Source organism: Camelina sativa, chromosome 17 (assembly GCF_000633955.1).
Source record: "Camelina sativa cultivar DH55 chromosome 17, Cs, whole genome shotgun sequence".
Lineage (NCBI taxonomy): Eukaryota > Viridiplantae > Streptophyta > Magnoliopsida > Brassicales > Brassicaceae > Camelina > Camelina sativa.
The window spans coordinates 12,033,571-12,049,483 of record NC_025701.1 but is presented as its reverse complement, the minus strand read 5'-3'; the positions used below and the strand labels follow the sequence as shown (position 1 = coordinate 12,049,483).

The 15,913-nt window shown below is 43.8% G+C and overlaps 2 protein-coding genes across 2 annotated transcripts; one reads left to right on the top strand and one right to left on the bottom strand.

Moving 5' to 3' along the window:
- Positions 223 to 1,905, bottom strand: LOC104756807. The gene is made up of 2 exons (XM_019238741.1): positions 1,821 to 1,905; positions 223 to 1,727 (listed from the first exon to the last, which is right to left on the bottom strand). The coding sequence occupies exon 2, from the start codon at positions 1,717 to 1,719 to the stop codon at positions 280 to 282; it is 1,440 nt and encodes a 479-aa protein (XP_019094286.1). The 5' UTR covers positions 1,720 to 1,727; positions 1,821 to 1,905; the 3' UTR covers positions 223 to 279.
- On the top strand, positions 3,496 to 15,634 carry LOC104756806 (disease resistance protein TAO1-like). The gene is made up of 5 exons (XM_010479448.1): positions 3,496 to 4,106; positions 11,425 to 12,580; positions 12,673 to 13,083; positions 13,178 to 14,773; positions 14,850 to 15,634. The coding sequence occupies exons 1-5, from the start codon at positions 4,069 to 4,071 to the stop codon at positions 15,384 to 15,386; spliced, it is 3,738 nt and encodes a 1,245-aa protein (XP_010477750.1). The 5' UTR covers positions 3,496 to 4,068; the 3' UTR covers positions 15,387 to 15,634.

Below are 15,913 nucleotides of genomic sequence, written 5' to 3'. Positions count from 1 at the left end.
GAAAACACAGACTATTTATAGAACGGGGGCACAAGTCCCAACAGCCACAAGTTTCCAAACGGCAGAAGCATTTAATGAGCCCAATAAACAACGTTTCGAAGAATAAGGCATTAAATGAGACCCCTCATTTAATGCCCCCAAAAGTACGAATAAAGTTTTAAGGGAGCCGACCCCCATACACGGCGCATAAAGTACGAGGGAGCCAACCGGAAACACGGCAAAAGAAAGATAGTACGAGGGAGCCGACCCCTCAACACGGCAAGTGCGAACATGGAGCACTTATGACGCCGGATCAGCAGTCGGAGACTCGCAACCAGGAGTCAAAGGACGGGGGAGCTCTTCCGTAGGACGATCGACGGTCTGCTCTTCGATCCCACCCGCAGGACGATCGTCACCCTTTGCCTGTTCGCCTACGTTCCCTTCAGGACCCCCGCTGCCAAACTCGCCTTCTTCCCTAACGTCGTCACCGCCTTCAGCATCGCCGCTAAGGGGGGAAGCGATCCACTCTGGAACCGGAGGAAGTGGCTCGGAATAGATCCTGGACACGTCAAAGTCAGCCTCGGTGATATCCGGGAGATCGAGATCATCAACTTCACCCTTCAGTTGAGTCATCACGGCGACGACTTTGTCCTTCAACCCCTCCTCAAGCACAGCGATTTGACCCTCCTCGACGAGCGTTTCGAGCATTTGGACATTCCCGACGGCTTGGTTGTACTCGAGAAATTTCTCCATCGACGCTTTGACTGCCTCGGCGTACCTCTTATGTTTGGCCAGCAATTTCTGAACGCGCACGGCCATTTCGTTAAAGGCTTTAATTCTCTCGTGGTAGCCGAAATCCTCCCGCCGATCTCTGAGCCTCTTTGTCTCCGAGTTGAGAGTAAGGTGCATCCTGTTGTAGGCCGCATCCGACGCCTCAAGCTTTGCCTTCAGGTCGTCCCGCTCCGAGATCCACTTGCGCCGTTGACTCTCAAACTTTGACGCTTCGTCACTAAGCCTTTGGTTGGACCGAACAGCCTCCCCTAGTTGGGCCTCGAGGCGTTCAATCTTCTCTGCGTAGGACGACGCTCCTGACCGGTCGTCCTCCTGATCGCGAACGCGGCGTTCGTAGCGCGAGGTTAAGCGATTGATTCGGGCAACAAGCTGAGAAGGAAAAAAGGATAAGAACAGATGAAAAGACAAAAACAGGTTCAAAAAACGAGTCGACGAACAGAACAAACAAAAACACACCTCGAAGGAGGCTTGCGCCACATCAGCAACTGCATGCGCTTCCTTCATCTGATCAACCGAAGGCAAACGACCAGGCCCAAAATGGATCCTCCGGAAAAGTTCAGAGCAAGCTGAAGAGTCGTTCGGGAAAGGACGAGCTTCGGACGTGTGCGAGAAATCCCAGCCAAAATCCAACGTCCTTTGCTTTTTTGACGGGTCAGGTCGTTCCAGGCTAGCGTCGTCTTTTCTTTTCGGAGGACCCTTTACACCCTCCGTATCACGACCAGACCCCTCCGAGCGACGAACTAAAGGAAGGGACTGGGACTGATGTCTCGGTGGTGCGTCAGACGACTGACGTGATCGAGAGGAGACCTTCCCGGCCGAACCAGCACCGGAGGACGAGTGATCACGTCGACCGTCCAACTGGGAAGTTGGACGGGGAACGGAAGACGAGTCCGACGCTCGGCGATAACGAGCAGACGCGTTGGGAACACTCATATTCATTTTACCCATCGTCTCGGCTAAAAAAAAAAAAAAGAGAAACTAATCAAAACAACAGGATTAATCTACAATTCGAAGAAAAATAAGAGTTGGATCGGTCACATAAGGATTACCTGTTCTTCTTCGAAGACCCGGTGGTTTCCTTGGACGATCTTTTTCGGTACCCGGCCACACGTAAGGGCAATGGAGCTTAATTGCGTCTATCTCGGCTTGCAAAGAAGAAGGGTACGGAAGCAGACACCTCGGAATAGCAACTACAAAAAAAAAAAGGGGGGGTTAAGTAAAGCCAAAAGATACAAGTGAAGATAACTAAGCAAGAAGGATCGGCTACCGGGTGAAGGGTTCCACCCAGAAAACCAAGGGATCGACGGATCCTCCAAAACCCCCGCAGTAACTTCCAAAAAGAAGTACGAGCCTTTCCAGTTATACGTTTTGCCCTTGGCACCCTCGACGAGCGATGTCTTCTTTGCCGAAGCTACGTAATAAAGACCGGGCGTCTTCTCCCGACTCGACGGATTCAGACATGTCAGCTCTTCAAAGTGATCACAAGTAAGCGTGACCCTTGCAGCCTCGGCCATGATCGAAAGACCGACAGCATTTCGAAAAGTTGACGGGGCAAATTGGGAAATAGCCGCCTTTCGACGAGCGAAATACGTCATCAAAAAGGATGGGAGAGGGAAGGTGAGCCCGCACTCGGTGAAATATTTCTCCGAGAGACAAATAAAACCGGGAGGTGCATCCCAGTGACGTTGAAAAGATCCCGGAATCAAAATCTTTGGCCTAGTGCTTAGTATCTGGGCACTAACCGCGTCAGTCGTCACGTCAATTTTTAACTTCCCGATGCGAACTGCATCAATCGCCGCGTCAATTTTTATCGATGACGGCGGCATGTGGTTGAAACGACTGACGGTCGGCAAAGGAACGTCGTCCATATTAAGAGACGATGGGTCGTCGTTTAGGGGCTCGTCTATCAGGGACGGAACCCTACAAGGGAGCCCCGACGAGCTTGGAGCCGCCGACCCAGGAATAAGACGACGCTTCAGCTCCTCGAATTGAGCCGCGTCTGAATCCGTTGAAGACGAGTCAGAAGAAATTGGAGAACGAGTACGACGACGGACAGATCTCGCGGAGTCGCCGGATTCAGAAGTTGTAGCTCGTCGAAGGTGACTCGCGGCGGAAGAGTTAGACGACGAGGATCGAGGAGAATCCATAACGAAAGCGCGACACTAAAAGCAAAATAACGACGAGATAGGAAGAAGGGAGAATACCTGGACGATGACAGCACCAAAGCGCGAGAAGAAGATAATGAGGCAAGGGGAGAAGTGATATTTATAGGGGAAGAAGGAAGGATCTGGAAGCGTCATCATTGCCACACGCGCTCGGTGACGATACGACTTCCGGATTTCACGCGCGTCAAGCACCGCACACAACGATTCGACCCTGGGCATCGGAAACCGTTTTCTCACGCGCGACTCTTCGTTTGTCCAATCAGAAAAGCGTCCTTTCATCTTTTCACAATTATTCTTCGCCTAAAGACTACGAACTAAAGGTGGAGGGGGGGGACTACTGTTGAGGGTGGATCCACACCTCAAACAAGAGGCCTGGCCCAGGAAAAAGCCCATGATAAATCTCCAAAGGAAGGGAGGGTATTATGGTCTTTTATATGGACGAACCGACACGATTCCCTATAAATACAGGCGTACGGCCCGCATTTCAAGGGATCATGAAAAAGGCAGCAGAATTTGTACAGCAAGAACCAGAGCTCAGCTCGTCCAAGAAAAAGTCAACGTTCTCAAGCCTATAGCTCGGAGAGTTGACGAGCTATCAGCCCGTCGATTACTTTGTTTGTAACTCGTTTACATTGTGTTGTAGCCCGTCCTTTAGTGCCTCGGCACCGATATAATAAAGAGAACTTCGACCCTCCCTTGACCGAACTAAACATTCTAATTGTGACCAAAAGGGACATCAACAATCACATTCCTCAGTTTCCAAAGAGACACGAGCCACAAGTTCACGGATCGTCTCTATGAAGCGCTCGTCAAGGAACAGGTCCGGGTTTGGAACGATGATGTGGAAGGAGGGGATCATGATGAGCTACGACCTAGTCTCGTGGAGGCTATAGAGGACTCGGTGGCTTTTGTCGTAGTCTTATCCCCTAATTACGGTAACTCTCACCTGCGCCTCGAAGAATTAGCTAAGCTATGCGATCAGAGAGCATCTCTGAAACGTCTGGTGTTGCCGATCTTTTATGAGGTCCAACCATGGGAAGTTCGGACACATGATGACGGTCCTTTCAAAAAAGTTTTTGAAGATCTTTCGAAAACATTTGGTGAGGAGAAGATACAACGATGGAAAAATGCTATGACTTTAGTCGGAAATATCTCCGGATTGATTTACGGGTATGACTTGATCAATTCCTAATCTCTAATTTTTTTTTCTTTTTATGTTTGGTATACTTTGCGTCTTTGACATATTTACATCTCATATAAAACTTTTAAGCATTAATTCAGGTGGGTTTTTTTTTTGTGCTTTTGATTAGTTAAGATGATTTGTTGATCTAGCAGTTCTGATCTTCTTGGCTTCAAAGCGTGGATCTTTTAGTTTTCAGATCTTTATGTTTCTTAAGATCGATCATCATCATTTACTATATTGGAGAAGGTCAAAACTTGTTGTCTTATAGTCTTTTTAACTCCTAACGTGAATTGTTTTTGATTGGCTAGGCTGAACTATAGGCGTCAGTGTTAGAGCAAATGTCATTTTACAATAGGGCTGGCAAAATATATGTTAAAACTCTAGGAAACAAAACAATATTAAAAATCAGTATATATTATAGAAATTGAGAAAATCTCTAACTACTAAAAAGTTTTTTTAAAATGCTAACGTACGTGACATGAGAATGCAGAGTTGACCAAATTTAAAATAAACATATAAAAAAAAGAAAGAAAGTGGCACTTTAAATTTTTTGTTTTAAAAATCCATCTCTGCTTTCAAAGCCAAAGGTAATGAGATTTCAAAGGAGTTGACTAGAAGAAGCTTGTTGAGGATCGGAGGGAGATGGAGACTGGAGGCGTTGTTCCGCATAGGCTCAAGTTCGAGGTATTTCTAAGCTTCCGTGGCAAAGACACGCGCAGCAACTTCTGTGAGCGTCTCTACGTCGCGCTCAACGGGAAGACAAAAGTCCGGGTCTTCCGGGACAACGAGGGCATGAAAAGAGGGGATGATATCGGTCCAAGTCTCTTCGAAGCCATCGAGGACTCGGCCGCATGCGTCATCGTCTTATCCCGTAAATACGCCAACTCTTCCTGGTGTCTAGATGAATTAGCTACCCTCTGCGATCTTAGAAGATCATCTCTGAAACGTCCCATGGTACCTATCTTTTACGGGGTTGATCCCTCCGACGTCCGCAAATAGAGCGGTAAATTCGCCAAGCATTTTGAAAAACACAAGATAAAACATGACGATGAGACGATTCAGCGATGGAGGCGAGCTATGATTTTTGTTGGAAATATCCCTGGATTTTTTTGCACGTAGGACTCACTCCATTATCTCATCTCTCTCTAACCATCCCATCTGCATTTGTATATCATTCATGTAGATATTGACAAGCTTAACAGAGACTCAAGTTGAAGTCTTTGGTCTGAATAAGCTTCTGTCGAGGATCAAATGAACTTGTTTCAGGTTGTTTGAATGAACTTAAAAAAAAAAACCGCAACAAGAACCAAAACAGAACAAGAACAGAGCACACACACAAATGTTTACCCAGTTCACTTCCGTTAACAAGGAAGCTACGTCTGGGCCGGGATCTGTCTCCCAGAATCCACTAATCTCAGAGTTTTACAAAGAAATCTCTCACCCACTGAACCCTTACAAGCTTACTCGATTCAATCTCTCTCACTATGTTTCCCCAAGAACATAAGACACAAGTTTTACTCTTTGTTTATGTTCTCTCTACCTAACCTCTTTCTTATCTCTCTCTCATTTCATACACCTCCTTTAAATAGATGCTTGCTCAAAACCCTAGTTCCCTCTTCTAGCCGCTTCTACAAGTTGCCTCTTCTTTGGCCTCATGTAGTGACATCACTCGGTCTCTTTGCAGGGAGCAAATAAGACGAAATCCCTTTTGCTTTTGCTTTAACAACTTCGGCGGCAAAAACGGATTGATGCAGCTTGTGGTCCTAGGCGTGAGTCATCACCTGAGCTGGCACTACTTGTCCTCCAAGCTTTCTTTGTTTTGTCTCATTCTTTGTTCACTAATCCTAACAAAACTCCACCTAGTGAACTAAGAACAACAATAAGAAAACATGTCAGTGTACTTACCTTAAATGAGAGAGATTTTTGGTCTGATTAGTCTTTGGATTCCATCCCGGTTCCTGAGTAAGATTACTCAGTCTGTACTCGAAGCAAGTCCAATGCTGCTTGAAACTTCCTAACGGGCACAACCTTAGTAAAGATATCTGCAGGATTTACATCCATGGATATCTTTGTCACTTCCACAACTCCATCTGAGATACAATCTCGAATCATGTGGAATCTGATATCAATGTGCTTCGTCCTTTCGTGATGCACATTGTTCTTTGAAAGAGCTATGGCGCCTTGAGAGTCACAGAAAATCTCAACTGCCTTCTGATCATAACCAAAGTCCTTCAATAAACCTTTTAGCCATAATGCCTCTCTTACTGCTTCACTCAGAGACATGTACTCGGCTTCAGTGGAGGACATGGCCACCACTTTCTGCAAACGCGACCTCCAACTGATAGTATTTCCACCAAGGGTGAAGACCATGCCACCAGTAGACCTTCTTCTATCAACATCTCCTGCGTGATCTGAGTCACAATAACCTCTAATAAGGAAATCAGACCCTTTCCGGTAGCACAGCTTCATCTCTCGTGTTCCCCTGATGTATCGTAGCACCCACTTGACTCCTAACCAGTGTTCTTTGATTGGTTTACTCATAAATCTGCTGATGACCCCAACTGGATAAGCCAAGTCTGGCCTTGTTCCGATCATAGCATACATAATGCTCCCAACGGCATTAGAGTATGGAACTGTCTTCATGTACTCCTTGTCTTTGAGTAGTTGCTCATCCGTAGCAGTCTGCATTTTTAGATGAACTCCAAGTGGAGTTTCTTGCTTCTTAGCTTGAGCCATCTTGTACAGTTCCAATACTTTCTCAAGATAACCAACTTGGGAGAGCTTCAGTGTTCCTCTTTCTCGGTCTCTAATGATTTCCATGCCAAGAATTTTCTTAGCTGCACCCAAATCCTTCATCTCGAACCTCTCGCTTAGTTTTTGTTTCAGACTTGAGATTACTCTCTTGTCTTTAGCCGCCACCAACATGTCATCAACATAGATGAGCAAATAAATCTTGGAACCATCCTCTAGTGTCTTGATGTAAGCACAATTGTCTCTTGCACTCTTCTCAAAACCAATCTCAGTCATGAAGCTGTCAAATTTCTGGTTCCACTTCCTCGGTGACTGTTTCAGGCCGTATAATGACTTGTTGAGTAAACACACTTGTCCTGGCTGGAACTGATCCTCAAAAACCTTCAGGAATCTCCATGTAAATCTTTTCATCTAACTCGCCGTGAAGAAACGCGGTTTTGACGTCTAACTGTTCCAGTTCGTAATCCTCTTCTACAACAATGGCTAACAAGATCCTTATGGATACGTGTTTCACCACTGGTGCGAAAACCTCCGTATAATCAACACCTTCTCTTTGTGAATACCCTTTAGCAATAAGTCTTGCCTTGAATCTCGGTTTCTCAACTTCAGGAATCCCAGGCTTACGCGTGAAAATCCATTTGCAACCGATGATTCTTTGTCCTTTTGGCGGTATGACAGCAGTCCATGTGTGATTCTTAAGAAGAGAATCCATCTCTTCAAGCATTCCACTTCTCCATAATTCCCAATCAGCATCTCTTAGTGCCGCTTGATAGGTTGCAGGTTCTGTTTTCTCTCCATCAAACGTGGTGACTAGAGCTTCCCCATCAAACTCATCTTCGTCATCTGTTTCCTCTCCAAAGTAACCTTCCACATCAAATCTCCTAGGAGCAGTGATGTGTCTCCTTGCTCTGTCTCGAACCAACTGATAACTTTCAGGTGAATCATGAGTAGGATCTTCCGGAACTGCGTTCTCCTCTGTCTGATGATCATCTCGAACAGGTGAGTGGTCTCCCAGGGATCCTGTTTCTTCCAGGAGATCTCCACCTAAACGAGTATCACCAGTTTCTTCAAGGTCAATGTCCAGAGAACCGCTTGATGCTTCTTCTTCATAGTCTTGATTTCCCTGAATCAGATCCTTGTAGACTGCATTTTCTTGAAACAACACATTTCTACTTACTGCAATTTTCTTTTCTTCTAGTAACCATACCTTGTAACCCTTCACTCCTTCTGGATAGCCTAGAAACACACCTTTCTTGGCTCTGGGAACTAATTTACCTTCATCTGTATGAACAAAGGCAACACATCCGAATCTCTTCAAATAACTGTAAACTGGAGGCTTCCCTGTCCATCTCTTGTCAGGAATCTCAAAGTTTACTCCAGATGAGGGTGTTTTGTTGATCAACTTTACTGCCGTGTTAGTAGCTTCTGCCCAGAATCTCTTAGGCATTCCAGAATCACTCAACATGCTCCTAACTTTCTCCATGATCGTCTGATTCATTCTTTCTGCAACACCGTTCTGCTGAGGCGTGTATGCACACGTTCTGTGTCTTGCGATGCCTCTCTCTTTGCAGAACTCGTTGAACAAGTGGTTGCAGAACTCGAGACCGTTGTCAGTCCTTAAGACTTTGACCTTCCTCTCTGTTTGATTCTCCACCAGAGTGCTCCATTCGACAAATTTCTCAAATGCCTCGTCCTTGTGCTTTAGGAAGTAAACCCATGTCTTTCTTGAGTAGTCATCGATGAATGAAATGAAGTACTGACATCTTCCCAAAGACAATGGCACTGATGGAGCTCCCCATAAATCCGAATGTACATAGTCAAGCTTGTCTTTAGTACCATGAGTAGCTCCGACAAAACTGACTCTCTTTGCTTTCCCATAGATACAATCTTCACACAACTTAAGTGTTGAGATTCTTTTCTTGTCCAGAAAACCTCTCTTTGCTAAGATCTCAATGTTTTTCTGACTTATGTGGCCCAATCTCCGGTGCCATAAGACTGTATCATCGGGTGATCTCTCAACTGCGAGAGACTGACCAGTTTCAGGTCTTCCTTGAAGAAGATAAAGCTTCTCATGTCTCTTGCCTACCAAAATGGTACGATCTTCTTCTTTTATCTTGAGGATTCCGTTCTTAGATTCAAAGCTACATCCTTGCTCTTCCATTGTTCCCATAGATAGCAAGTTTCTGTCCATATCAGGAATGTATCTCACATGTGTGAGCAATACTGTTGATCCATCTTCATTTCTGATCCTGATATTGCCAATGCCTCTGACCTTTGATGTAGTTTTGTTTCCCATCCTCACTGATCCTCCTGCATCTTCGCTTATTTCTTCAAACCAGTCTCTCTTGTGAGTCATATGGTAGCTACATCCTGTATCCATGATCCACTCATTCTCCAAATTTACTTCTGCAGAATAAAGTGCTTCAGACACATAGAGTCCTGCACCATCAGCTGAGTTTCCTTTCACCATCGCAGCTTCTCCTTTGCTGCTATTTCCCTGATCCTTCTTGTTTCCTTGTGACTTGCCTTTGTTTGGACATGCGTTTTTAAAATGCCCCTCTTCACCACAAGTCCAGCAACCTTTTCTATTCTTAGACTTGGATCGAGATCTGTTCTTGTTTCCCTTCTCCTTCTGCTCAGACCTTCCTCTGTTCTCAGTCTTGTCCTTCGCATACAAAACTTCCGCTTGACCTTTGATGCTCTTCTTGTTTGACCCAAACTCTAACTCCTTAGAGTATATAGCAGCTAGAACCTCATCTAGAGTTAACCTAGTTCTTCCAGTACTATATTTCAGGGTGTCTCTTAACTGGTCAAACTGCCTAGGAAGCGACATAAGCAACAATATAGCCTGATCCTCATCTGATACTAACACTCCGGTATTCTCTAGATCAGCTATAAGATGAAGGAACTCGTCGATATTACCTTCAACAGACATGTTTTCGTTCATTTTGAAACCGTAGAGCTTCTGCTTCAGATAGATGCGGTTAGGAAGAGCTTTAGACATGTACAAGTTGTCTAGAGCTTTGATCATAGAAGCTGCAGTCCTCTCTTTCTTGATCTTCTTCAGTACTTGATCTNCTTGTCCTTCGCATACAAAACTTCCGCTTGACCTTTGATGCTCTTCTTGTTTGACCCAAACTCTAACTCCTTAGAGTATATAGCAGCTAGAACCTCATCTAGAGTTAACCTAGTTCTTCCAGTACTATATTTCAGGGTGTCTCTTAACTGGTCAAACTGCCTAGGAAGCGACATAAGCAACAATATAGCCTGATCCTCATCTGATACTAACACTCCGGTATTCTCTAGATCAGCTATAAGATGAAGGAACTCGTCGATATTACCTTCAACAGACATGTTTTCGTTCATTTTGAAACCGTAGAACTTCTGTTTCAGATAGATGCGGTTAGGAAGAGCTTTAGACATGTACAAGTTGTCTAGAGCTTTGATCATAGAGGCTGCAGTCCTCTCTTTCTTGATCTTCCTCAGTACTTGATCTGAAACGCTCAACACTATGGTGCTCCTTGCTTTTCTTCTTTTCTCCTCTAGAAGCTCGTCTATCTCCTTTGCTTCTTTTCCCTTTTCTTTGGTTCCACCTTCGTCACCTTTAGACTCTTCCGGATCTGAGACTGGGTCTTGTGTTTTCGTGAGAGCCACCGTTAAGCCCAAAATATCCAAGTGAGCCATCAGCTTCTCCTTCCACAAGGTGTAGTCTCCTCGTCCATCAAACTTCTCCACCTCGATCCTCGCCGACGACATGGTTCCTCTGCTTTAGCGGACTTTACAGAACCACCAAACACCGTAACCAACGCTCTGATACCAATTTGACAAGCTTAACAGAGACTCAAGTTGAAGTCTTTGGTCTGAATAAGCTTCTGTCGAGGATCAAATGAACTTGTTTCAGGTTGTTTGAATGAACTTAAAACAAAAAACCGCAACAAGAACCAAAACAGAACAAGAACAGAGCACACACACAAATGTTTATCCAGTTCACTTCCGTTAACAAGGAAGCTACGTCTGGGCCGGGATCTGTCTCCCGGAATCCACTAATCTCAGAGTTTTACAAAGAAATCTCTCACCCACTGAACCCTTACAAGCTCACTCGATTCAATCTCTCTCACTCTGTTTCCCCAAGAACATAAGACACAAGTTTTACTCTTTGTTTATGTTCTCTCTACCTAACCTCTTTCTTATCTCTCTCTCATTTCATACACCTCCTTTAAATAGATGCTTGCTCAAAACCCTAGTTCCCTCTTCTAGCCGCTTCTACAAGTTGCCTCTTCTTTGGCCTCATGTAGTGACATCACTCGGTCTCTTTGCAGGGAGCAAATAAGACGAAATCCCTTTTGCTTTTGCTTTAACAACTTCGGCGGCAAAAACGGATTGATGCAGCTTGTGGTCCTAGGCGTGAGTCATCACCTGAGCTGGCACTACTTGTCCTCCAAGCTTTCTTTGTTTTGTCTCATTCTTTGTTCACTAATCCTAACAGATATATATATATATATATATATATATACTCGGTGGAATTGAGTTTTTGGATTTATCTTTTTTTTGCAGACAAGAGACTGTTCAAGAAGATGACAAGGATGGCAAAAACAGAAAGAAAGTAGATGACATGATTGAGCAGGTGGTAAAAGCGGTTTTAGCTAAAGTGAGGAATACGCCAGAGAAAGTGGCAGACTACACTGTTGGGCTGGAATCATCTGTGAAGGACTTGATGGATCTGTTGGACATCGAATCCAGTTCTGGCGTTCAAGTCCTGGGGCTTTACGGTATGGGTGGTATTGGCAAGACGACCCTCGCAAAATCCTTCTACAACAAGATCATTGTCAACTTCAAGTCTCATCGAGTTTTCATCGAAAGTGTTAGGGAAAAATCATCAGACCAAGATGGTTTAGTCAATCTACAAAAAACTCTCATCAAGGAACTTTTTCGTTTGTTACCTGAAATAGAAGATGTTAACAGAGGCCGGGAAATAATAAAACGAAATGCTCGTGAAAAGAAGATTCTTGTTGTTTTGGATGATGTTGAGGACGCAGACCAGGTTGATGCCTTGGTTGGTGAAACTGGATGGTATGATGAAGGAAGCGTTATAGTCATCACTACCAGAGATGAAGAGGTTCTGAGTAGGCTCGCAGTGAAACTACGATATGAGGTCAAGTGCTTGACTGAGATGGAGGCATTGAAGCTGTTTAGTTTCTATTCACTACGTAAAGAAAAACCACCAACACAGAGTTTATTGGACTTGTCCAAGAAGATTGCCGAGGCGACGGGGCGTTTGCCACTGGCTGTTAAACTGTTTGGTTCTCATCTGTATGACAAGGACGAAGACGAATGGCAAGTTGAACTAGAGAAGCTGAAGCATACCCAGCCAGACAAACTTCATAGTGTTCTGTCTCTGAGTTTCGAATCTTTAGACGATGAACAGAAGAAGATATTCCTTGACATTGCATGTCTCTTTCTCAAAATGGAAATAACGAAAGAAGAAGTTGTCGACATACTGAAAGGATGTGGGTATCACGCTGAGGTTGCCCTCAGTGTCCTCACACAGAAGTCTCTCCTTCAGATCATGAAAGACGATACTCTGTCGATGCATGATCAGATCAGAGACATGGGTAGGCAGATGGTCCTTAAAGAAAGCGGCGATGATCCTGAAATGCGGAGTAGACTTTGGGATCGTGGTGAAATAATGAACGTATTGGACTATATGAAGGTATATATTTATATCTATATACCTACAGAGTTATGTATCATTTGTATTTGACTTACATTCTCATGACCGTTATTTCTGTAATGAGATAACAGGGAACAACATCCATCCGAGGAATCGTGTTTGACTTCAAAAAGAAGTTTGTAAGGGACCATACTGCAGATGAAATTGTGTCGACGAATCTACAGAACAATCAGGGCAGGAAGTCCATGTTTGAGTCACTGAAGAATATGTTTATAAGACTTCCAGTACAAGAAAAGCCAAAAATTTCTGAAATCACCATTCCCGTAGAGCCTTTTGTACCAATGAAGAAGTTGAGACTTCTTCAGATTAACACCGTGGAACTGGAAGGAAATCTTACACTCCTCCCATCTGAACTCAAGTGGATACAGTGGAAAGGTTGCCCATTAGAAATACTTCCTCCGTATTTTCTTGCTAGGCAACTTGCTGTTCTTGATCTTTCAGAGAGTGGAATAAGAGAAGTCCAGAGCGAGTTCCTCAAAAGGGTAGGCTTTCTTATTTCCCGAAACATGAGCAAGTATATATAGTTGGAGTTAGAGTTTCAACTGCTAACATATATACTTCTTTCTGTTTTTTCAGGAGGACAAGTACTTGAAGGTTGTAAATTTGCGTTGTTGCCACAGCTTAGAAGCCATTCCTAATTTATCAAACCATAAAGCCTTAGAGAAGCTTGTTCTTGAGCGATGCAACCTCCTGGTGAAGGTTCCTAGATCAGTTGGTAGTCTGAAAACATTACTTGAGCTGGACCTCAGAAACTGTTCAAATCTTTCTGAATTTCTTGTCGATGTTTCTGGACTGAAGCGTCTTGAAAAACTTTTCCTCTCTGGCTGTTCAAATTTGAAAGTGTTACCAGAAAACATCGGTGCCATGTCATGCTTGAAAAAGCTTCTTCTGGATGGTACTGCGATAAAGAAGTTACCAGAATCTATACTCCGTCTCCAAAATCTTGAAAAGCTTAGTCTAAGAGGTTGCGTATCTTTCCAAGAGCTACCTTCGTGTTTAGAAACATTGACATCACTGGAGAAGCTATATCTCGATGATGCTACTGAACTGCAAAATCTTCCGAGTTCTATTGGAGATCTGAAAAATCTCCAGAAGCTGCATTTGAGGCGATGCATATCCCTTTCTGAGATTCCTGACACTATCAATGAGCTCGTATCATTGAAGGAACTATTCATCAACGGAACTGGGGTGAAGGAGCTACCTCTAAGATCAGGCTCTCTATCACGTTTGACTGACTTGTCAGTAGAAGGTTGCCAATCTCTGAAACAGGTTCCAAGCTCAATTGGTGGATTACATTCTCTTCTTGTACTTCAGTTGAACGGAACACCAATTGAAGCTTTACCAAAAGAGATTGATGGCTTCCACTTTATTCACCAACTTGAGTTGAGGTATTGCAAATCTCTGAAGGTTCTGCCTGGATCAATTGGACATATGGACACACTCCGTAACTTATACATTGAAGGCTCTAACATTGAGGAACTACCGGAAGAGTTTGGCAAGCTGGAAAACCTTGTCACACTCCGAATGAACAAGTGTAAAATGCTCAAGAGGCTTCCTAGCTCATTTGGTAACTTGAAATCTCTTCATCATCTGTACATGGAAGAAACTTCGATCGTAGAGTTGCCAGAAAGTTTTGGTAACCTCTCAAAGTTAATGGTATTGAAAATGCTGAAGAAGCCTCTACATAGAAGTGATGCACCAGGTACAACAAACAAAGAACCTCATTTTGAAGAATTACCAACTTCTTTCTCAAACCTCTTGTCGCTTGAGGAACTGGATGCTCGTGGTTGGGGGATATACGGTAAAGTCCCAGATGTTGAGAAAATGACGTCTCTAGTGACACTGAACCTGGGGAATAATTATTTTCACAGTCTCCCGTGTAGTCTCAAGGGGTTATCAAATCTCAGAGAACTTTCATTGTATGACTGCCAAGAGCTCACTTGTCTTCCCCCTCTTCCATGTAAACTGGAGAAACTAAACCTGGCAAACTGCTTCTCGTTGGAGAGTATGTCCGACCTTTCAGAGCTGACGATCTTGCATGACCTCAATCTCACAAACTGTGTGAAACTGAATGATGTTCCAGGCCTAGAGGAGTTGACGGGTCTGAAACGATTATACATGAGCGGCTGTAACTCCACCTGCTCCACTGAAGTAAAGAAAAAACTTTCTAAGGTGATTCTTCAAACTCAAAGAAAATCTCAATCAGTTTAATATCAGTTTTTGTTAAACAACTCGCTTTGCAATGCAGGTTTCTTTGAAAATGCTGCAGAATCTTAGCTTGCCTGGAAACAGAATCCCGGAATGGTTCTCACAAGGCCCTGTCACATTCACAGCTCAACCGAACAGAGAGCTCAGAGGCGTTATCCTGGCTGTTGTTGTGGCTCGTAAACATGAAACCGGAGGTGACAACCAGCTGTCTGATGTGGTGGAGGTTCGAGCGCAAATTCTCCAACTTGATCTCAAGCACAAATATTCCCACACATTGCACTTGTGTGGAGTGCCTAGAACAAGTGATGATCAACTCCACATCTGCCGATACTCAGCTCAGCACCCAATGGTTACGATGTTGAAAGATGGCTACACCATACAGGTGATCAAACCAGAAGAAAATTTCAAACAAGTTGAGATGAAGATGCATGGAATTCATCTGGTTTACGAGGGGGATGATGATATTACAGGAAATGAAAATCGCTTATCCGAGGCACTGCAAACCGTTTCTCATAAACTTGCCAACTTTTTCAAAGAAGGTGAAACGAGCTTAGATGTTAATTCTACCGTTACATGAACTGCTAGTCTCTGCTACCCTAGAGAAGTTAAGAAAACTGGACACTGACTGTTGCTCAAATTGTCCCGCTCGATACTGCAACAAATGGTACTACTGTCCTATGTCCGTCTCTTTCTTGTTTATACGGATCAGTGTCCAAGAATGTTGCGTTTCTTTTCTCAACTTTGCATAATAATGACAGTAGGAGCATATATGTAAAATGTACTTCTACATATAAAAAAAGATGAAATGGAAACCAAATTTGTATATTCTCACCTTCTTTCTTATCTAAGTGTATATTATTGAATGACCCCTGAAATTGGACGGTTCCAATAACGACACTCTACTTTCTTTGGATGAAGGAAAAGTTTCAATCAGATAGTGAAAAACATTTGACTTGGGAGACTGGAGAGTGAAGAGAATCAATTGGATGAAGTCTACGTTGATCTGGTCTGCCAGATTTCAATCACTCAATACCAAAATAATTTTGACTTTAACAGCTTGTCACAGTAACAAACAAGAAAGTAACAGATTGTCAAAGGAAATGG